Raw genomic sequence first — 23,570 nt, 5'->3', positions numbered from 1 at the left:
GAGTGGCGGTGATGCACCCCGGTGGGGGTACTGCACCCCTGGAGAATCAACAAGACTGAGCAGGTACTCAAGCAACTCAGCAACTCAAGCCTTCTTGCTCCTAATGCGATTATTATAGGGATAATTTATTATTGATTTTAAAGATTTGGAATGTGTCAGAGTTTTTACTTAGTATTATAACACAAGTCTGACATCACAAATCCTTCAGCCAGGTTAAACAGTCAGTGTCCAAAGCCATTTTAGCTTCAGCGCCAGTGCATGACACGCTTAGGTTGAGTGTCAGGCTTCGAACGCTCCCCGGTGATAGCTTAACCTATGACCAGGAGCCCAGTCCACTCTTTAGCTGGTGCCCAGCTTTTAACTTTGTTGATCCTTAAAAAAAAAAACAAACCGGACTGGGGAATGTTTATACTCCTCCTGGCAGTCAGCTGTTTACATACTGCAAATTTCAAGTCTGTAGGGACTGTCCGGCGCGGGTCTCTTTACAAACCGACAGATGGGATCATCCTTCCACTCAAAGCCTGATTGCTCTCGATGCTGAATTGGAGAGAGAACAGGCAAAGCCGAGCCCAGCCTTCCTTTCCCCGGAACACACAGTGCTGGTATTTCGGGGCTCAGTTCCCTGGGATCATCTACCTTCCTCCTCTCCTCACCTTACCTCACCCCAAGCAAGCTGCTCAGGCTCCTAAGCAGGCGCAAACTTTAATACCCTCCACAGTGACGTCATTACCACTCTCACTCGCCGAGTCAGAAGAGTGACGTCACCGACTCCCGCGGGAAGGAGGATGCGTGCGCGCGCGCGCGCGCTCCACTCCCGGAGGGATGAAGGGACGGGTGTGCGTGCATGCGCTTCTTCCTGAGCGGGAGGGAATTGTATTCCCGACCACGCACTGCTTTCCCGGAGCGGGGGAGGGGATTGTTCCCGTGCACGCGCTTTTCCCTGAGTGGGGGGAGGGATGTGTTCCCGTACACGCGCGTCTCCCCCCCGGCATGGGGGAGGGGTTGTTTTCTCATGCGCGCGCTTCTCCCGGAGTGGGGGAGGGGATTGTGCTCCCGAGCACGCGCTTCTCTCCCGGAGCGGGGGAGGGGATTGTGTGCGCGCCCCTTGCCCCAGACCCGGAGGATGCGGGCTCGGCTCCCAGAGGCGGGGGTGAGGCGCTGTGGCTCCCCGACCCCGGCCTCGCTCCTTGTCCTTCTCATGTCGGTCTCCTTTGGCAGCCCCAGCTTCGCTTTCAGCTCCCACTTCCACCCCGGTAAGTGGAAGCAACCTGCTCCTTTCCCCGGCCCGGCTCGCTCCCGCTCCAGACTGATGCTCTCCGGCAGGGCTTCAGCCTCATCCTCCTGATCCCGCCCTCTCCTCCTGCCCTCTGCCCCTCCTCCTCCTCCTCTGTCGCTTGCCTCCTCTTCCTCCTGCCCCCTACTTCTCTTGCTCCTACTTCCTGCCCCTTGCCCCTGCAGCCTCTCCTTACAGCGCATTAACCCTTAAGTGCTCGTTACTGCTCATTCTGGAGGTTGGAGCTTGCTGCAGAATCGCCACTGCAGTGATCGGGTTCGTTCAGCCCAGGACCCGGCACATTCCGGCCAGGCTCTGCTCGGGGGGGGGAGCCTGCATGGCCAGCTCGGTCCCGGAGGTAACGGACGCCTGCGTGTCGCGATATGGGTCAATTAGGAATCGCGAGGTTGTTCAGTACCTGGAATCCGGGAGCGTATAAGCGGATGATGTCGCATTTTCTTGGTGTCACGATTATCTGGGTCTAGGCAGTGAAAGATGTCCTAGTGTGTGTGATGTGGTTTTTATTCCACTATCTCTCCCAATAAGCATCACAACTAACCATCCTCTTTCTGACCCCCAAGTCTGAGTGTTGCGAAGAAGCACGAATCATGATTCGGTTCAGACAAAGGCAGAGACGCGTTATATGGGAGGTGTTATGAAAAAGCCTAATAGAAAGAGTGCTGTGGATCTTTTTTTTTTTTATTTTGCTAGGGCTGATCCATTAGGAAGCATCGAGCTTTTAGGGAGTGCAGATGGAGGAAGCGCTCTATCTTTCCCTTCCTACCTTAGGCCAGCACAGGACGGTATAAGCGATGTCCTCTTTCAGTTTAACCGCATGGATGCTGTAGTTACAGGCTTGTAGAAAAGCGCTGATGCTAAGAGGGTGGCAGAAGGGACGTGAAAATCCCCTCTGGTCCCAACTAGCCTCACCTGTCCTTGCATCTCTGCGTTGGAGCCACACCAGTCCTCCTGGTGGTTGTTTACCATGGAAGATTTAGCTGCATGGATGGTTTTGGATGGTAGGGAAAACGAGGAAAGGGTGACTTTGTCTATGAATTATTTTGACTTCTCAACATCACTGAAGGGGACTGGATTAGGCAAGAAGTCCAAATGACAGTTTCTTTTTGAACCTCCTGGATTGTTTGTGTTGAATTTTGAAGTTACTTCAGTTTAAGGTATCATGGCTTGTAGAGATGAGCATTTATATTTGTCATGTTAACAGCTGTTCATTTACACTCTAGCTGGAAGCAGATGAGGTTTTTTTTTGTTATTTTTTTTTAATAGCAGACTATGTAATAAATATTGTAGAAAAATGTACCTTGAGGGACAAGTGTGCCAGATGTGCCTATACATACATATAAATATGAAATGAAATGACCATAGTGTCTCAGCTGATCTTTCAGGAGTTTCATTCTGTTGCATGATTTTCTTTTAAACCTCCATTCCTTTCTATTCCTAAATCTGTTAACTAATATGGGTCCTGTACGGTCAGCTATGGAGGAAGAGCTGCATGTGTATTAAATTAGAAATGAACAAATCATTTTGAAACAAAGTACTGTGTTAACCCTGGACAGAAACAAATGTAAATATCGGAATTTTGCCACAAAAGGTCCTGAACTGCAGTCATGCAGGCACACAGGGTACTTTCAATATTCAGAGGGCTAAGGCTGATTAATTACCTGAAACAATACTGCCTCCTCTCACAAGGCTGTGGTACAACGCAGGTTGTCACTGAAGCTGGGATCTGAAATATGTGAGTTGCAGGAATCACACACTGACATCTATTAAAATACGTTGGCACATATTATCACTTTATCTCAGGTGTGCCCTTTCTGATAAGACCAAGGTAGGGGCATCTTTGGAGTTAGTATTGCTGCTGGCACCATAACATACCTGAGCTCCCAATTTCAAAGGGAGTCCATAACCCCCTTCCATGTACTGCAAGGTCTGTGGTCATCCCTGACTTTGAAACCTCATATTGGATTATTGCCCCAGGCCTGCCCACATCAGAGAGAGACAGGTTATTCCTTTCCCAACATGTAGATGATCCAACCTTCCCTCTACATCTTGTAGGCTGTTGCATTAACCACCATCTCTCTTCTCAGACTATGTTGCACATTTCATCCTCACAAACCAGAAGGTACAAATGAATATGCCTGCTTTTAATAATCATTGCTGCAGTTGTCAAATGAAGACATACCACCTGCATTTTTTTTTTTCAGAGGATGAGATGTGCACGTTTGTTTCAAGGGTGATTTTAGTTGCATTGCACTTAATTCCTTTGCTCAGAATCCTGGGGATGAAAAATAACCGCTGCCGGCATGTCTAATTGAAGATATTTTGCAAACAACATATGTTCACCACCTTCCACTAAAAAAAAAAAAATAAAAAAAAATGCCGGAATACTGAAATTCATAACAGTGCTGCATGCATGAGTCTTAAATTCAGGTCTGATGAATCCTATTCTGCAGAGTGTACGAGAGTAATTAACAGTAGGGAGCTGGGGCTGTTGTGAGCCTGCTTCATAATGAACTCTACACTTGTCGCTGACAGCAGCTGAAGGAGTGCGGTGACCTCTTATTTTCCCTTGAATCTCAAACAGTGAAGCCTTTAGCAAATCGTAAGGAGCGGAGACTGGCAGTGGATCAGGGGGCCCTGGTTCTCCTTGCATGGTAGATTCCATCTCTGCATCAGGATTTAGGATGCACTGTGTAGCCTGGTGGTTAGATAGAGATGGAATCTCTCTGCAGAATAAGGTTCCAGTCTTACCTCCTCCAGTCAACAAACCACCAGCTTTCCCTGGTAAGCTCTTGGGGAGAAGATCCATTGGTTTGCCCTGTACAGCGCAGCGTGTAGTTATTCTGTTTATGGGAGAGATTGGCAGTGCTTTTTTTTCCAAGTTCTTTTTCCTCTTTCCACCCATACAGTCCAACATGCACTTGCTGGATTGTGTTATTGTGTACAAAGGATCTGATTCATAGACTGAGAATAATGTATGGTGTTTTATAGGATTTTATTTATTTATTTTGCCCAGCAGTTTTCTTCCTGCCCCTTTGAGTGATAACTGGAACTCCCTCCACCAAGTGGCTGTGAAGGTCTGAGCCAGGCACTGAATGCGGGTCCTCAGCACTGCCACTGAGCCCTCAGCTGGTCCAGTTCTAAGGGCATTTTAATGAATTCCAAAATCTAAGTTCTTAGAAGAGATGAAAAATACAAAAGACTTTGCAAATCCACCTGATAAATTGTTCTTTTAGTGTCATCTGTACAGAAGAGCTAAGAATTCCATCAGCTTTTAACTTGGTCATGTGCACCATTGTTGGACTGGTAAATTTAATTCTTATGCTCTCATCCTAATTAGTAGTAGGATGCTGGGCTTGATGGACCCTTGGTCTGACCCAGCATGGCAATTTCTTATGTTCTTATGTTCTTCTTTCTTTTTTTTTCATTTATCCACTTTTTCTTCCTATTTTGTTTTTACTTCTTTGACATAGTCTGCCTAGGCGGTTCTGGGAACCCTGGCTGGCCCGAGGGCTAAAGAAACTTGTCCAGGGCACATGCTCATCATCGCTCTTTGGCAAGCAGGGCCCACCCCTGTAGCAGCAGTTGGTCTTCTCCCTCCCTCCTTCCCTCCCTCCCGAGACCTGAGCTACCTCTTCCACCCACCTAGCTCTGACTGGTCCCAGTGGAAGGAGGACCTGTGCACAGTCTCTAGTCCTAACTAGTTGAATTAAGCCCAGCTTAATTATTTGCTGGGATTGCTTTTGGCCTTCAGATGGCTCTTCAGGAGAAGTAACTAATATCTTTTAAAGAGGAAGTAAGCGGTTGTTTATACATATAGGGTCTGTTCAGCTGCTGTGATTCTGGGCCATTTACACCCAGTCCACCTGAAGGATGAAATGGGTGCAGTGAATTTAGGGGCACAACACCTGTGAGGGGGGGGTCACAACAGATGTTTTCACAGCAGCACCGGTAAAGAGCTGGGAAGGCAGCTCAGCCACGCTCTTGTTAAGGACCAAACTCCATATCCTTAATCTGCTAGGGTCATGTTTATGGTGGTGATAGGACTGCAGCCAATTCTCTTTGATCTTATTGGGAAGGTCTAGTACTCAGAACATTGGACTACGCTCCAGAAGACCTAGGACGTTACGTTAAATCTAATTTGTACTTTGCCACTGATTCTCAGTGACTTTCTGCAAGAAACAGTAAGAAACCCGCCAACAAAATCCCTTTACCCTACTACCTTGTCCATGTTGTGTTTGCTTATAATAACTCTTTTGAGCTGTTGAGTATCTGCCATTTCTTGTGCTGTGTTGTGTGCTGGAGTGGGGATAGAACAGCCCGTGAGGATTTCTCCTCTCATCAAATGCTGAGGTGAGGAACAGGGATGAGCAGGGGTTATAATCTCTCCCTGTTCAGAACACGCTTCTGTGAGGAAGCAGCAGGTGGATTTACTTGGCGCCAGTTTGAAGGGGCCCGGGAAGGTAGAGAAGAGAATTAAAAAAAAAAAAAAAAAAAAAAGAGAGCGGGGAAAAGAAAAGGATGCCCAGGCTCCCGTGTAAGAAAAGCGAGACAGGTATTAGTGATTCGTGGAATGAGGTTTGGTATCAGTTTGTCTTTGCACAATTACAGAAATTTACCTTTGCATCTTGTATGGGCTTTTGTATGATCTTCCGCTGCATTGAGGAAATGGCGGGACGGATCTGTGCATGCATTTCACAGCTTAGGGGAGAGGCGTTCTGGGGTGGGGGAGGGGGAAGAGTTGGGATTTCCATGCATTCTTTGTGATCTTAAAAAGCATGCGTGGAAATTCAGCAAAAACACATGCATGTAGTTTTGCTGGGATAACTTTCAAAGCGCATTAAGTCCGCTTTGAAAATGAGTGTAACTTATACACAATGTTACCTCTTAAATGATTCAAGATTCTTCTTATTATGCCAGAGATCTTTCTTTTCAAGAGAAGTTTAGTGTCTTCAAAGATCTAATCTGGGCGCAGTAAGAATTATTTATTAATCATACAGAAACAGGCAGAACAGATCATGCAAGAAGTGGCTGTTTAAAGGGCCACTATAGATCTATTTATGTAAAGAGTGACGGGCTGATGCAATAAAATATGCGTTAAAACGGGTGCTCATATTCCTAACGCGCATACAGCCACGACTCCTGGGTGCCCAGTGCAATACTTTAATGAGCTGCTACGTTAAAAAGGACGCAGCAGGGGAGAATTATGCATCCCTAATGCTCAAATGCATCGGGCGCCCAGGAGATGCGGCTGTGCACACACAGTGGGCCCCAAATACGAGCATCTGTTTTATCCCGCGTCAGATCGATTTCACCCAATAGGCACACAAAATATACCCGCACAATAGCAAGAGGAAAAATCGGCCTGGAGCGTGTATATTGTGCATTATTATATTGTGAGTCCAGAAATTTATTTTTTTTTTTAACATCAAACCTTTACTCTTAAACACCGCAAGCAGTAGATTTAAGTATCACAACGATACTAATAGGAGAAACCACAGAGGACAGTATTTTTAAATTTGTAATGAGCCCTTGACTCGTGTGTATTGACTTAACGCCAGCTCCAAGGGTGGAGTTAAATTTGCCACATTAAAAAGCGTGCATTGGGCACCCAGCGATTTTTCTGCATCGGGGGTAATAGCATTTATTACCATGTTATAATGTAAAATAGGGCTGTTACCACCCTATTCTTTTAGTTATCTGGAAACCGATGTGATATCTCGATCGAATGTCAGTATATAAAAGAAATGAATTAAATAAATAAATAATAGCGAACAGCCTCGTCTACATGGAATTTACACATGATGAGTGCTATCGGCTACGCATTCGTTTGGGTACGTATTTTAGAAGCGCTAATCTCCCTGTTGCATCGGGTACTAGTCTAGCGCATCCAAAACGTGCGTCCAACCGCACCTAAACCTGTGTGCTAGGCCGGGCGCACTTTATTGCATCAGCTCCTTATTGTGATTGAACTCTGTATCACTTACCCTAGCAGCGCAAGGGGTTATTTTGCAAGCAGTGTCTGTTTTCAAATCCAGCCCTTCCTTCATGGGTTTTGGTTTTTTTTAATGTGGTACTGTAACGGTGGGAACAATTGTTGATATATGTGCAGGAATGTGGATGTAGGTATGGAACGGCAGAGTGACATGGGAAGCCCTGAGAAGTGCTCTTAGGGTGGCCATGCAACACACCGTGCATACCTGTGATGTAGTGGCATCTTCTGTTTAACTCTGATAATGAAGCACAACTGAAAGAGCCTGCCCCCAGTGTCCAGTAGTCTCTTCCCACAGAGGGAACATGGTAGGCTGCCCTTCTATTCTGTGCCATTACAGTCAACTGTCTATGTAGGTTTGCACTTTGTTTGCACTCTTTTTTGCTGAACATTTTGTATTTTTTTTTTTTTTTAGGCTTTGTATTTTTGTGCTTTTTTCCTTTGTCTGTGTGTGCATGTATGTCCTTTTTGAGTCTTTGTTCTTTTTGGAGGTAATTTTAAAAGGAATTACATGTGTAAATGTAACAAACTATTGCAGCAATTTTTGAAAGCCCACTTAACATGCGTAAAGTGCATTTACACATGTAAACCCCGGTAATCATGTAAGTCCTTTTGAAATTACCCCTTTTGGTTGAGTGCCTGCCAACTTCCATGCTTTGTGTGTGTCTTTGTGTGAATGCCTGCTTGTTTCCATACTTTGCGTGTCTTTGGGTGAATGCCTGTTTGCTTCCATGCTTTCTGTGCGTCTTTGTGTGTGTGTGTGTGTGTGTGTGCGCACGTCTGCCATCTGAAAATTGCCTTTCCTTAACGTGGCTAAGTCTGCACATTGTGCAGTAATGTGTGTATTTTTAGTCAGAGGGGAGGCATTTCCAGGGCCGTGCTTAGATTAGGGAAGAAAAGTACACTCAAGAGAGCATTTTCAAATCTACTTATTATTTTCCATGAAAAAAAAAATCTGCAAATGTCTGCTAGTACGTTGTACACGGAGTAAATATCAAAGTGAAAGAACATGTGCACTTTTCCATTGAGAACTGGTGCAAAACCTGAAGACTCAGTCCCAATGTGGGCAGTGTGAAAATCATCCCCCTTTTTATATGGTATGTGTGTGTGTGCACTCTGTGAGAACATTTTCAAGTTTTTCCTGTGTGCACATGCCTGTTTGCACTTTATGTGAGTGTGCACATTGCTTGATTTCTATTTGTGTGCTCTGTATATGTCTTCATATTGTATGTGCACATTCACGTTTTGTGTGTGTATGCACTTTTGTGCAAACATTTTCATGCTGTTCGCGTATGCTTCTGTATGTGCAAATACATATTTGCACTTTGTATGTGTATGCCCTTTGCAAGTTTTCACTCTTTGTGCATGTGTGTTGTGTGTATTGTGGGTGCATGTTTGCATGCTCTGTCCACGTGCATTGCATGTGTGTGCACACACTAAAAGCTTTTTGTGGGCAGGTTTGCATTGAATGTACACATGCATATTTGCACTCTGCATATTAGCAAGCTTTGTGTATGTGCTCTCCTTATGTGTGTGCCTGCATGTTTGCTGTTTGCATATGTGTGCATGTTTTCTGTATGTGTGCATTTTGTGCTTATGTGTGTGCATGTTGTGTGTGTTAGCATGCAAGTTTCCATGCCTTCTGTGTGTGCTTGCTGTTTGTCAGTAAAGCCCTGTTTCCTGCTCCCTCTGGGATTCTCTGCAGTGATGCTCTGAGTGCCATGTTTGCAGGACTGCACTGCAGCAGGAGAACATGCCAGCATCTTTCTAGTGATGAGGTTCAAAGCCACAGCGCTAATGCAGTTTCTCAGAATATCACTTTGCCTGTTGTTGGCTCCACCATTCCGTTTCTCAGTTCTATTTGCAGGTCTTCTTTCTGGTCTGTACCTAATTTTATGATTTCTATATTTCTGGAATATGATTGCAGACTGTGCTTGGATGGATCCTATCTTTACTCTGCTCTTTGACTCTTCCTGCTAGATTTTATACTTTCCTTATATCAATTTGATGCCTGAAGGGGGCGTTGATACAGATCAGCACAGAAGCTCCCTGATTTACTTTTCTTCATAATTGTAGGTCAGAGGAACATAAAAAATAAAAGCGTGTGTTATGTTCTGGTATGGTTGTGGACCCTGGATCGTAGTGAGAGCTGACTCCACCCACAGGGAGAAGCCCTGTGGGGACTCACCACGATAGGCATGGCCTCAGCAGAGACGGATACAGTTAGTAACAAGACTTTATTAGACTGGAACATAGATGAAGTACCCACCGAGTGGGAAGGAAGACACAGTCCAGAGTAGTAATGTGGCTCAATGATGATATTCCTGGTAGTGGCCTGCGGAGCGGGGTATGCTAGGGAATTCCTCCTCAGATGAACACTTCTCAGGAGGTAGATCTGGTAGTAGCCCGCAGCGCGGGGTACACCGAGAATCAGCACTGATGTTGGTAAGAGAAGTGCAGGAGGTCAGCAGAGCAGTAAAGATGAGAGTTCTCACTCTGAAGTGTAGAAGCTGGTGTGCTTTAACGTGGTACTGTAACGGTGGGAACCATTTTTGATATATGTGCAGGAATGTGTATGTAGGTATGGAACAGCAGAGTGACATGGGAAGCCCTGAGAAGTGCTCTTAGGGTGGCCATGCAACACACCGCGCATGCCTGTGATGTAGTGGCATCTTCTGTTTAACTCTGATAATGAAGCACAACTCAAAGGAGAGTTGGTAGTGGCCTGAGACACGGGGTACACCGGAGGTTCCATCAGCAAGATGGTAGCAAATGTGAAGCGTACTCACAAGGGTGAACGAGGTTGGGTCCCAATCAAGAGTAGATAGATTCTCCAGGCAGGAAGGCACCTCCGAGCAGCGGATAGCCAGAATGCGACAAGGCCCCCGAGGAACAGGTACCTAAAGCGTCCAAATCCCGGAGTTCAGGAACAGTTCAGTGTAATGAATAGCGAAGCGTCTCCAAGTGGAGTGGAATTCAGCAGGAAGGAAGTCCTTGCTAACTCGTAGGAAGCAAAGTCCGAATAGCTTAAATACCCTGGTGGGTGACGTCATGTGGAGGGGACGCCCCTGAAGTTCGCGCCATGACGTGGTTAAGAGAGGGCCTGGCACGCGCACACCCTAGGTAATCCTCAATTCAAGATGGCGAACAGGATCGCCTACACTGTCCCAGTACTGTTGTGCAGCTGTCTGCGACTGACAGGCGCAACAGTACCCCCTTCTTAGGGCCCCTCCCAGGAGGTTTTGGCTTCCTTGGATGAGTTAGATGAAATTGAGAATTAAATCCTTGTCAATGATGTTATTAGCAGGTTCCCAACTATTTTCTTCTGCCCCATATCCTTCCCAGGATATGAGGTACTCCCACTGCTTTACATGTTTACGTACATCAAGAATGTCATCCACTTGGTACGTGATGTCCTCTTCTGCAGTAAGAGGTAGCGGGTCTGGAGTCTTATTTGAAACTCAGAGAGGATGAGTGGCTTCAAGAGAGATATGTGGCAGGCATTGTGTATCTTCATGGAAGTAGATAGTTGCAAACTGTAAGACACTGGTCCCAGGCGGCGAAGAAAGGGAAAAGGCCCAATGTAGCATGGAGCGAATTGAACAGATGGCAGCTTGAGACGGATGAACTTGGTACTAAGCCATACCTTGTCTCCTGGTTGGAATTGGGGTGCTGCTCTGTGATGAGCATCATAACATTTCTTGGCCCGTTGTCCTGCCTTTTGTAAAAGGCCTTTGGTTTGTTTCCAAAGCTGATGGAGTTCTTCAGCCGAAGCTTAGGCTGCAGGAGATGAAACCGACAAGGGTATTGGGAATGGAAGTAATGGCTGACGGCCATACACTATTTGGAAAGGTGTTGATCCAGTAGCGGCTGATGGGTGTGAATTCAGGGCGAACTCGGCCCAGGGAAGCAGCTCTGCCCAGTCGTTTTGTCTGGAGTTGACATAGGAGCGTAGCAACTGTTTGTGTACGGTTCATTCTTTCAGTTTGACCATTTGATTGTGGATGATATGCTGACGTCAGGTCTAAAGAAATATCAAATTTATTACAAAGGGCTCTCCAGAATTTAGCCGTGAACTGTACACCTCTATCTGAGAGGATATGCTTTGGCATGCTGTGCAGGCAAAATATATGCCGTATAAACAGCTTTGCGAATTCTGGGGCAGATAGTAGCCTGGGTAATGCCACAAAGTGCGCTATTTTTGAGAAGCTGTCTACTGTGACCCATATGGTGTTGTTTCCACTGGACACTGGCAGGTCAATGATGAAATCCATCGCAATGTGCGTCCAAGGTTCCTCTGGAATGGGCAAGGGCTGGACAAGACCCCAAGGGCAACCAGCCGGAGGCTTCTGTCTTGTGCAGGTGGCGCAAGATTCAACATATGCTCATACGTCCTCCTTCATTGAAGGCTACCAATAATATCTTTGTAAGGTAGATAGTGTACAGGATTGCCCAGGGTGACCGGCTAATCAGGAATCATGAGCCCACCTAAGAAGTTTCTTTCACAGGGTCCAAGGTACCACCATCTTTCCAGCTGGAACGGAATGGGTAGTGGCCAGGATCACCTTATTGGAATTGATGATATGGCGAGGTGCATCCGGGACATTCTGTGGAGTGAAAGAATGTGATAGGGCATCTGCACGGGTATTCTTGTCAGCAGGACGGTACTTGAGCAGAAAGTCAAACCGATTAAAAAAAACAAAGACCATCGGGCTTGTCTATGATTCAGTCGCTGCGCATAACGCAGATATTCCAAACTTTTGTCGTCTGTGTATGCAGTTATCTGATGTTGTGCGCCCTCGAGCCATTGGCGCCACTCTTCGAATGCTAGCTTGATAGCCAACAGCTCTTTATCTCCTATACCATAATTACTCTCGGCTAGAGAGTAATTATGGCCAGAAAAAAAAGAGCAAGGGTGCAGTGTATGAGTGTCACTGTTCTGACTCAGCACAGCTCCTACTCCGACATCGGAGGCATCAACCTTGACTATAAACGGTCGTTGAGGGTCCGGATGGCAAAGGCAAGGTTTTTTGAGAAAAGCCTCCTTGAGGGTTTGGAAGGCAGCCACAGCTTCTGGAGATCACTGTGAAGGATTGGCTCCCTTCTTTGTCGTGGCAGTAAATGGTGCAGTCAAGGTCGAGTAGTGGTGGATGAATGTGCGATAATAATTGGTGAAGCCGTGGAATCGGCGGAGAGTTTGAGACCAGTGGGTTGAGGCCAGTCCTGTATGCTTTTGGTCTTTTGTGGATCCATTTGGAAGCCCCTGCTGGACACCACATAGCCCAAAAAGGGAACAGACTCCTGATGGAAGGCACATTTTTCAAGCTTAGCGTAAAGACGGTTGTCCCATAGTCTCTGCAGGACTCTGGCAACATCTACCTGATGACTTTGTAGATTTTGGGAAAAAATTAGTATGTCATCTAAATACACAACCATGCACTCGAACAGTATATCTCGCAGGATCTCATTCATTATATTTTGGAATACTGCCGGAGCGTTACACAGGCCAAAAGGCATAACCAAATACTCGAAATGACCATCACGAGTATTAAAGGCCATCTTCCACTCGTCCCCTTGACGAATGAGGACCAGATTGTATGCCTCTTTTAGGTCCAGCTTCATGAAAATCTTGGCTCCCTGAAGTCTGTCGAATAACTCTGAAATCAGAGGTAAAGGGTATCGGTCCTTTATGGTGATTTTGTTAAGTCCTCTGTAGTCTATACATGGGCGAAGGAATCCATCCTTCTTTCCGACAAAAAAGAATCCAGCTCCAGCAGGTGAGTTGGGAAGGCCTGATAAATCCGTTTTGCAAATTTTCTTGAATATAGGCCATCATGGCCTCAGTCTCTGATAGAGAAAGTGGGTGCACCCTTCTTCTAGGGGGCTCCGAGTCAGGCTTTAAGTTAATAGCACAGTTAAAGGACCGGTGTGGAGGTAATACATCAGCTGCTTTTTTTGAAAGGACGAGTATTGTGGCGGCAAACCTGGGAGAGAAGTATTGGTAGACATGCAGGGCACAGGTGTTACTTTCTTCAAGCATCTGTTGTGGTAAACCGCTCCCCATTGTGATAGTTCCAGGGTGCCCCAGTCAAACTGGGGTGTGTGGTCTTGCAGCCATGGTAGGCCAAGCACTACAGGATGAATGGCTTTGTCAAGGACCAAAAATGAGATGGTCTCGGTATGGAGAGAGCCAGTGCACAGGCATATCGGTTGTGTGGTGTAGGAAACTTCTCCGGGTAGTGGCTCGCCGTGTATAGAGGAGAGAAGCAGCAGAGTAGGTGTCAGAACAATAGGAATCCGTAGGTGTTCCACCAGCCTTTTAAGTATAAAATTACTACCGGCAGGAGAGCAAGATGGCTGCGCTATGAGGTAGACGCGGAAGAGGTGCTCTCTGCCAGATTACCTTTTACATATTTCAATTGCTACTACTAGCATTAAAATGCCACTTATGAAGCAAAAAGCAAAAGTAAGGGAGATATCGACATCGTCTCCCTTACTGGAGACTTTTCAGAGGCGGATTTCTACCTTTTTCGCATCGGCGTCTGGAAAATCACTGGAGAAGAAGGCCGCTGATGATGCCGGTCTAGAGCGGGAGACGGCGTCCATGGCCGAAATATCTCTGAGCCCTGGTGCTCCGTGTACCCCTCCCCCGCCTCAACATTTGATTTCCTCTGCTCAAGTGAGAACCGGAGACGGCAGAGAAGAGGAAGGAACATCTGAAGTTTTTTGTCAACATGTTTCAAAAGAAGCCGAAACCATAATTCAGGTGAGGCCTCCTCTATCTGCAACAACCGGGGCTGCTATTGAAATACTACTACTGTTGGAAGGGAGGAGGGGAGAAATCCAGGCCGTAACGGGCGAGGCTGAATCTGAGTCGGTAAGGAGTGGCTTAATTTCTTTGGGAAGACCAGCAGAGATAACGTTGGAATCACTATGGACTACCATAAAATCGCTAGAAGCAGCGATAGTTAATCTGACTAAAATTACAGTTGATTCCAACCAACGATTTTCTAATATCAAATCTTCCATTGCAGCGAACAATGTTAATTTGGAACAACTAGAAAATCGAATGGGTAATTTGGAATCGTGGCAACAAAGATTTGCTAGAGCAGATATTCTCAATGAGAAAAAATTTGAAGCGATTGAGAACTCTCTGAAATATTCTAACCTAAGAATGCTTAATTTCCCAAAAATAGATATATTGCCACCATATGACATGCTTAAAGAATACTTTTTACAGATTCTAAAAATCCCCCAGCAGGCAATCTCCGTGGTTTCTAAAATATACTTCTTTTCTTCAAAAATTAATGCTTCAAATGGGAATAAGCCTGCGGAGGATATGATAGAGGTGTTTAAAATCATGAGAGGTCTAGAACGGGTAGATGTGAATCGGTTATTTACTCTTTCGGATAGTAGAAAGACTAGGGGGCACTCCATGAAGTTAGCATGGGGCGCATTTAAAACTAATCGGAGAAAGTTCTTTTTTACTCAATGCACAATTAAACTCTGGAATTTGTTGCCAGAGGATGTGGTTAGTGCAGTTAATATAGCTGTGTTTAAAAAAGGATTGGATAAGTTCTTGGAGGAGAAGTCCATTACCCGCTATTAAGTTCACTTAGGGGCGGATTTTAAAAGCATTTACTCGAGCAAAACTGGTTTTGCTCGAGTAAATACACTTTACTCAAGTAAGTGGGCTTTTCAAAATTGCTACAATATATGCCATTGAATTGTCCATAGGATTTACTCAAGTAAGTGCACTTTACTCGAGTAAATAGCTTTTGAAAATTGCTATGATAGTATGTCACATTTACATGCGTAACTCCTTTGAAAATGACCCCCTTAGAGAATAGCCACTGCCATTAGCAATGGTTACATGGAATAGACTTAGTTTTTGGGTACTTGCCAGGTTCTTATGGCCTGGATTGGCCACTGTTGGAAACAGGATGCTGGGCTTGATGGACCCTTGGTCTGACCCAGTATGGCATTTTCTTATGTTCTTAATGAACCTGACTGATATAATTGAGTATACATCTGAAACAGTAATATCAAATAGAGCAACGTTGCATGTCACCTTCTCTTTTACATCAGACCAGGATATAGTATCGCGGTTGTTTATGAGGCACCGTACTGAGCTATTCCATGGAGAGAAGATCTGGGTTTACCCAGACTGATCCAGAACAACCCAGGAAAGGAGAAGAAAATTTTTGGGCCTGAGATTAGAGGTAGAAACTAAGGGAGGTAAAATGCTCTTAAAATATCCCTGCAAATGTGAGATATCACATTTAAATCAAAAATACATTTTCTTTGAAATATCACAGCTCCGAACTTTCTTAGATTCGCATGCCCAAGAGGTTACAGCAGTAGGTTCGGACGAGGTATGAATTATACCAGACGAATATTCCTCATAATTTCAAATGTATAAAAAGGGGGAAATAGATTCCCCTTATTTGTCCTCTGTTCTCGCTATCTTCTTTATAGCTACTCTCCTTGTATTACCTCTAGGTTGCAGATAAATATCTATTTTGATTTGTATGTTGGAAAAAAAATGACTATAATCTGCATTTGTTAACTGTAGTTGAATTGTATTTTGGAAATGCATAAATAAAAAATAAAAAAAAAATTACCATCGGCTCCAGAATCTACAAGTGCTAGAGTCTGGAATTCAGGAATCCCGGAGATGATTGAGACTGGGAGAGTGAGAGGAGAAGATGGTGTAGTAAGACCTAGGAAGAGTCCTCCAGCGGATCCTAGATCTGCATGTTTCCCAGACAAATGGGACAGGATTGAACAGCATGGCCAGGTTATCCGCAGTACATAAAGAGATCTAATCTCTTACAGTAGCGCCTCTCATTGGCGGTTAGGGGGCTGCGGCCTAATTGCATGGGTTCATCTTCTTCAGTGGTAGGTGAAGGCTGGGTCTGGGTTGCTGGTGTTGCTCGGGAGCGGATACTCCCTGATGGATGTTTCTTAGGACTCTACTTCTTGTGAACGTTCACGCAGGTGGCGATCAATCCTCCCTGCAAGGTCAATGAGTGAGTCCAGAGTGTCAGGTAATTCAAGTGCTGCTAATTCATCCTTGATGCAGGAGTTGAGGCCCTCTAGGAAAATTGCATGTAGGCACCCCAGGTCCCAGTGAAGCTCTGAAAATAGGGTCTTAAATTCAATAACATAGTCCGGAAGTGGCTTAGCTCCTTGTTGGAGGTGTAAAAGAGCAGATCCAGCGACTGTCTTGCGATCTGAGTCATCAAATACTGACTTGAAGAGAGCAAGAAAACCTGGCAGGTTGCTGAGGATTGGGATATTGCATTCCCAGAGAGGCGAAGCCCAGGTCAAGGCTTTCCCGTCTAAAAGAGACAGGATATATGTAGTCTTGGCTACTACATTAGGAAAGTAGGTTGGTTGTACCGAGAAGTGCATACAGCACTGGTTGAGAAAACCCCTACACAACAGGGAATCTCCTGAGAAGCGAGTGGGGGTTGGTAAAGGTACTGCAGTTTGTACAGAAACCATTTGCGATGAAGAATCTTTATCAGGCATTGTATACATGTTCAATTGGGAATTCAAATGATTAAAAGCATTAGCCAATGTCTCTAAGGTCCTCTATTGTTCAGCAATACGTTGGGCCAGGCCATGGATGGCCTGTAGGGCTGAGACCTGAGCCGGGTCCATGGAGTTAGCAATCTGTTATGTCCTGGTATGGTTGTGGACCCTGGATCGTAGTGAGAGATGACTCCACCCACAGGGAGGAGTCTTGTGGGGACTCACATGATAGGTGTGGCCTCAGCAGAGATGGACACAGTAACGAGACTTTATTAGACTGGAACGTAGATGAAGTACCCATTGAGTGGGAAGAAAGACACAGTCTAAAGTAGTAATGTGACTTGATGATATCCCTGGTAGTGGCCCACGGAGCGGGGTACGCCAGGGAATTCCTCCTCAGATGAACACTTCTCAGGGGGTAGATCCAGTGGTGGCCCGCAGCGCAGGGTATGCAGAGAATCAGCACTGATGTTGGTAAGAGAAGTGCAGGAGGTCAGCAGAGCAGTAAAGTTGAGAGTACTCACTTTAAAGTGTAGAAGCTGGTATGCTGAGGCGAGTCGGTAGTGGCCCGAGACACGGGATACACCGGAGGTTCCGTCAGCAAGATGGTAGCAAACATGAAGCGTACTCATAAGGCTAAACGAGGTTGGGTCCCAATCAAGAGTAGATAGATTCTCCAGGCAGGAAGGCCCTCCGAGAAGCGGATAGCCAGAACACGACAAGGCACCCCGAGGCGCGGGTATCTAAAGCGTCCAAGTCCCAGAGTTCAGGAACAGCTCAATGTAGCGAATAGCGAAGCGTCTCCAAGTGGAGTGGAATTCAGCAGGAAGGAAGTCCTTGCTAACTTGTAGGAAGCAAAGTCCGAATAGCTTAAATACACTGGCGGGTGTCGTCATGCGGAGGAGACGCCCCCGAGGTTCGCGCCATGACATGGTTAAGAGAGGGCCTGGCGTGCACGCGCGTGCCCTAAATAATCCCTGATTCAAGATGGCGAACCGGATCGCCCACGCCATCCCGGGGATGCCAGGGAAGGTGGCATTTGCAGGCGGAGACTGCCACTCTTCCAAGAATCGCTGGTGCAGGGAAAAAAAGAGGTGAGCATCAGGTCGCAGTCGTCTGCGACCGATGGGCGCAACATTAAGGCATTGCTATTTTGTTTTCTAATGCAATGGTTGATTCAGCTGTGTGATGGGAGTCTTAACATATTCTTTGTTTACAAGACATAACTGTGTAGATAAAATTAATTTTTATGTGGAGTTCCTGCAGAGAGATTGGAGGGTAAAGCTGAGGATATGTTCTAGGAAAACTGAAAGTGGCAAGTCCATGGGGCCAAGATACTACGGGAGATCAGAGATGTCCTGGCAGGTCTGCTGAAAGACCTGTTAAATAGATTCCTGGAAACAGGAGTGATGCTGCAAGATTGGAGAAGAGAGGATGTGGTCCTGCTTCATAAGAGTAGCAGAGAGGAGGCTGGAAACTACTGGCTGGTTAGTCTCACCTTGGTGATGGCTGAAAGAAAGAATAGTGAACTATCTCCACTCTAGTAAGTTGCTGGATCCAAGGCAGCATAGATTCACCAGGACATATACATCTTATTTGACTTTGATTTTTTGACTGCGTGATTAGAGAATTGGATTGAGGAAGAGCACTTGATGTGATTTACTTGGATTTCAGCAAGGAGGCTTGTGAATAAAATGAGAAGCTTGGGAGTCGGCACCAAGGAGGTGGAGTGGATTACAAACTGGTTGATTGACAGGACAGCAGGTAATGGTAAATGGAACCTACTCCGAAGAGAAAACGATGTTAAGTGGAGTGCACAAGGATCGGTATTGGTACTGGCTCTGTTCAATAATTTTGTAAATGACATTGCGGAAGGGATAGAAGGTAAAGTATGTCTGTTTGTGGATGATACTAAGATCTGCAACAGTGTGGACATGCCTCAAGAAGTAGAGAAAATGAAAAATGATTTAAGAAAGCTTGAAGTGTGGTTGAAGATTTGGCAGCTGGGATTCAGTGCCAAGAGATGCAGAGTCATGCATCTAGGGTGCAGTTATCCAAAAGAGCTGTTTGTGATGGGGGGTGAAAAACTGATGTGCACAGAGCGGGAGAGGGACCTTGGGGTGATAGTGTCTGGCGATCTGAAGGTAGTGAAGCAATGTAACAAGGCGAAGAATGCTGGGCTGCAGTAGGTTATTCCTCTCTCTATGCAGGTGATAATCCCTTTGTACAGGTCCTTGGTGGAGTCTGTATTGGATAGACACAGGAAGGAAGCAGTCCAGAGAAGAGTAATCGAAATGTTGTAGTGTCAGTATTGAAAGACTTATGAGGAGAGGCAGAAGGATCTAAATATGTGTAGGCTGGAAGAGGGGAGGTGCAGGGGGGAAATATGATACAGACCTTCAGATTCCTGAAAGGTTTTACTGATGCACGGACCTCAAACCTTTTCCATTGGAACAAAATCAGTAGAACTAGGGGTCATGTAATGAAACTCCAGGGGAGACGACTCAGAACCAACACCAGAAAATATTTCTTCACAGAGAGGGTGGTGGATGCCTGGAATGCCCTTCTGGGGGACATGGTGAAGACGAAAACAGTCAAAGAATTCAAAGTGGCATGGGATAAACACCATGGATCCCTAAAGGTTAGAGAATGGAAATGAAGAAAAGGGTGCATGGGGGTGACTTGCTGGTGTGGCAATTACTATCCTTAACCAATAAGCCTCGACACTTTTGATGCAACTGCAACATTACTCTCTGTTTCAGCAGCAGGGTGAAAAGGGGAATTGGATTCAGACAACAAGCAACGAGAGCCATGACTTTTACGGTCTAGATGGCTAGGCATGGGGGTAACCTGCATGAGCAGCAATTATTACCCTTAACAGAAGGCAAGGGATTACTACCCTTAACCAATAAACCTGGATGATTTTGACACAACTTCAACATCACTCTCCGCTTTGATGGTGGTGGGGGCAGGTGCGGGTGTGGAAGTAGAATTGGATTTAGACAAAAACCAATATGGGCCCTGACTTTTACAGTCTGGGGTACTGATACACAGACATAAGTGAAAAAGCACAGGACTGTTTCTAAGGCGAAGTCCCTAAGCAAAACACGTCACCACTGTCTGAATTTTCAAGAAGGCTCATCACCCAGTAAAAATGTTGCTGGCAGTACATGTTTTAATGGGTTACCATAAGGCTTGGGAATAACTGCACAGAGTGGCAGTTGCTACCCTTAAGAGAAACATGGAGTTAGCATAGAAACAGAGAAAATGACCGCAGAAAAGGACCAAATGGTCCATCCATTCTGCCCAGCAAACTTCTTATGGTAGCATCTGCTGCGCCATACAAGTCATCCCCTTACTTAGTTTCCCAGACCGACAAAGTCAAAGTCAGGGCCCTTGTTGGTTGCTGTCTGAGCCCAATTCCGTTACCTCTTGCAGTGAAGTAGAGAGCAATGTTGGAGTTACATCACAAGTATAAGGCTTATTGGTTAGTAACGGCCACACCAGCAAGGTACTCCCATGCTTAATTGTTTTCCCAGACCATAAAATCCGATGTCCTTGTTGGTTGCTGTCTGAATCTAATTCCCCTTTTCCTCCTGCTGTAAAAGCAGAGAGCAATGATGGAGTTGCATCAACAGTATGAAGGCTTATTGGTTAAGGGTAGTAACCGCCCACACTCTTTTCTTCATTCCCATCCTCTAGCCTTTAGAGGATCCACAGTGTTTATCCTGTGCCCGTTTGACATCTTTCATTATTTTTGTCTTCACCACCTCCTCCGGAAGGGCATTCCAGGCATCCACCACCCTCTCCGTGAAGAAATATTTCCTGACATTGGTTCTGAGTTGTCCTCCCTAGAGTTTCATTTCATGACCCCTAGTTCTAGTAATTTCTTTCCAATGGTAAAGGTTTGTCGTTGATTGTGCATCATTAAAACCTGTCAGGTATCTGAAGTTCTGTATCACATCTCCCTGCACCTCCTCTTCTCCAGGGTATACATAGTTAGGTCATTCGACCTCTCCTTATAAGTAATTTGATGGAGACCCCCCACCATTTTTCTCACCCTTCTCTGGACCGCCTCCATCCCCCTTTGTAATGGGCAGAGTGGCTGTGGGTAGGTCACTGGTAGGAAGTCGTGTGGGGCAACAGATAACAGACATAGGAGATCATTAGAAAAGTTTACTTTTTAAAACAGCAGTGTAATACGAAAGCTTTCTGGTAAAAAGTATAAGTGATACAGGCAATATATCAGAGATTATAGCATATGTGCATATAAGCTCATAATAAAGAAAGAAAACAAAATTATTGCTAGCAGCACGCTTATGCACAGAATAGCAGAGAGAGAAAGAGAGAGAGAGAGATCATATAAAAGGTAAATAAATAATTAGTATTTACAAGTTAATTCACATCTGCATATGTCCCTGAGTATGCTCCACAGGTATTCAGCAGTAGCAGACCAGTTACGCTTCTTGGGAGCGCGAGGTCGGGCTCAGATATATCGTTGAGCATTTGCTTCCCTCTGTACTGAGGACTTTAAGGCAGTGGATGAGAATATATAGTGTGCAGAACATAGGCATGAGGATTTCTTTGTTCAAGCAGTCCTAAACTACAGACATGTGTGGCTCAAATTTCTCTGCGCCAAGCAACGTTAGGCTATCAATCAGAGCTCAGTGTTTCACTTTCCCATGGGCCTATTCTTAACTGTACATCTAGTTGTCTTTCAGACCACTGTCCCTAATGACAACACACCCTTTTCCCCTTTTGACCTTTTATTTATTCCTTTTTCAGTTTTGAAAATTTTTAATCAAAGAAGGGTCATTTCATCACCACGGTGAGCACTTGGTAGTTGGTTCAGCCATAAATAACCATTGAGGTAAGCAGTGAGCGCTTAGCAGTGCAGGGAATCGAAATGGGCATTAACTGTTCAGGCTCATGGTCCATAGGCCATTCATGTAATTGTGGCTTAATAAGTATGACTGCAAGATCGCGACCCGATGGGAAAAAAAACAAACCACCATGAGAGTGAGCAACAGAGCATCAGACAGCCTGGTTGCAGTCCTGGCTTGCCATATTAACCGCCGCAATTCTCTTCACAACAGTCAGCCCGATGTGATCTCACCGGTTCCCCACACACCACTTCTTACCGCTGACAATTAAAAGCCCTGGTGATTTTCTCTCAGAAAAAAAAAAAAAAAAGCCATCATAAAAGGTCCTAGCCAGCAAGAGATTACATCTGAAACGGGCCTGGGAACAATTAGAGTACCAGTCAAATTAAAAAGGTGAAAAAGGAAGCAAGCGAAAGGTGCCTGGGAGCTAAGCAGCCATCTTCAGCACAGCATGTTCACGTGCCCTTCCCCCCCCCCCCATAGATCACCTTTAAATAACAAAGCAGTTTATGGTTAAAAAAAATCATCATAAGAAACTGAATAATATGACCGTAATAAGTGCAGTAAAATAACATACAACATATAACAGATACACAACCATATATTACAATTAACCATTACACATTCAAAGGCTAATATCACCAATAAAAGAAACAAATGTTAAACCACAAAATCTACTACACTATTCCTAATCCTGGTAAAGTGATCAGATTTGGGCTGGTAGTCCTCAAGGCACAACCCCAGGGATTATTTTAACAGAGTGAGGCCTGCTCCCAGCCCAGCAAAAGCTACATGTTTATGTCTGGGAGCAGGGGCTGAGGAATTCTGAACTCATTACATGTTCAGGCCTCACTGACTCTGGGTAATGTCACATCCAGGCCCTTCTATCCCACTTTTTACCACTGGAATTGTCAGGGTGTTCTTTCTAGCTGTATAATTTGGTGTGGAACATTTGGTGGAAGTTTAGGATAGGTCACCATAATCTTTGTGATTACAGGTTTCTTCATTCTAGAAGTTGAAATGCAAAGGTGAGGAAAATTAGACCTGGTTCGTATGGTTATGGTGCATCTCTGAGGCAGACTTGGGCCTTCTAATACATGAGCCACACATACAGCCAACCTCTACCTGGTTTTCCAGTATTTACCCGATGGGCTGGTAATTCGGCATCTGCTCTGGATTTACAGAATCAGAGCATAGAAGAAGCCTGTATTGCTTCGCTGATTGTGGCCGGTGCAGTTAAAAGTCCATCCAGTGCCTTCTAGTCCAGGCCTGCGACCCCCCTTCACTTTCATTCAGCCAGACACTGCAAATTTATTTTTTTTTATTGCAACACATAAATTAGAATTTTATTTACATTATAGACAAATCATACTATAAAATGTATACAAACAGATCTGACCTAAGGAAAAAAACAAAACAAAGCCAATTAACTTGTTACATTAAGCAAAATTAAAGCAATAGTAACACGGCCAATCTCATGACTACCTCTTTTAGTTCTTGTGACCACTGACTGGCTAACTTCAGACCCCCTCCCTGATACCACGAACACCTCAGATTAACTGCTACGTCATTTTTATTTACTAAGATGTTGCTGTTAGTGGAGTTTGGACTCTTATTAACCTCTTTATCCTCTGTTTAGACCACATTCTGCTGATACACCCACTTCATACAGGCCAACTGGTCATTAAATGTTTGGCATGCAGCTACTGCCACTGTTTGAAACTGCTTGAGTGAATTGCCTATTCAAAAAGGCAGATAATGAATCCTAATAATAATAATATAAAGTATTAGAAGGACAAGTGTGAACACAAGCTTAGTCAAAAGATGAATTGAAACAACTCTTTCAGGTGTCTCTCTCCCTGGG

The 23,570-nt window shown here is 45.1% G+C and overlaps 1 protein-coding gene across 1 annotated transcript in view; it reads left to right on the top strand.

Moving 5' to 3' along the window:
- The first annotated feature begins 1,123 nt into the window (after positions 1-1,123).
- The window catches only part of AATK (apoptosis associated tyrosine kinase), a 129,919-nt gene continuing 107,472 nt past the window's right edge, over positions 1,124-23,570 (top strand). Inside the window, exon 1 of the mRNA XM_029597462.1 lies at positions 1,124-1,253. Coding sequence (XP_029453322.1) covers positions 1,124-1,253 — 130 coding nt within the window. The remainder of the gene's footprint in view (positions 1,254-23,570) is intronic.

Source organism: Rhinatrema bivittatum, chromosome 4 (genome assembly GCF_901001135.1).
Source record: "Rhinatrema bivittatum chromosome 4, aRhiBiv1.1, whole genome shotgun sequence".
NCBI classification, from domain to species: domain Eukaryota; kingdom Metazoa; phylum Chordata; class Amphibia; order Gymnophiona; family Rhinatrematidae; genus Rhinatrema; species Rhinatrema bivittatum.
This window is presented reverse-complemented; position numbering and strand designations above follow the sequence as displayed.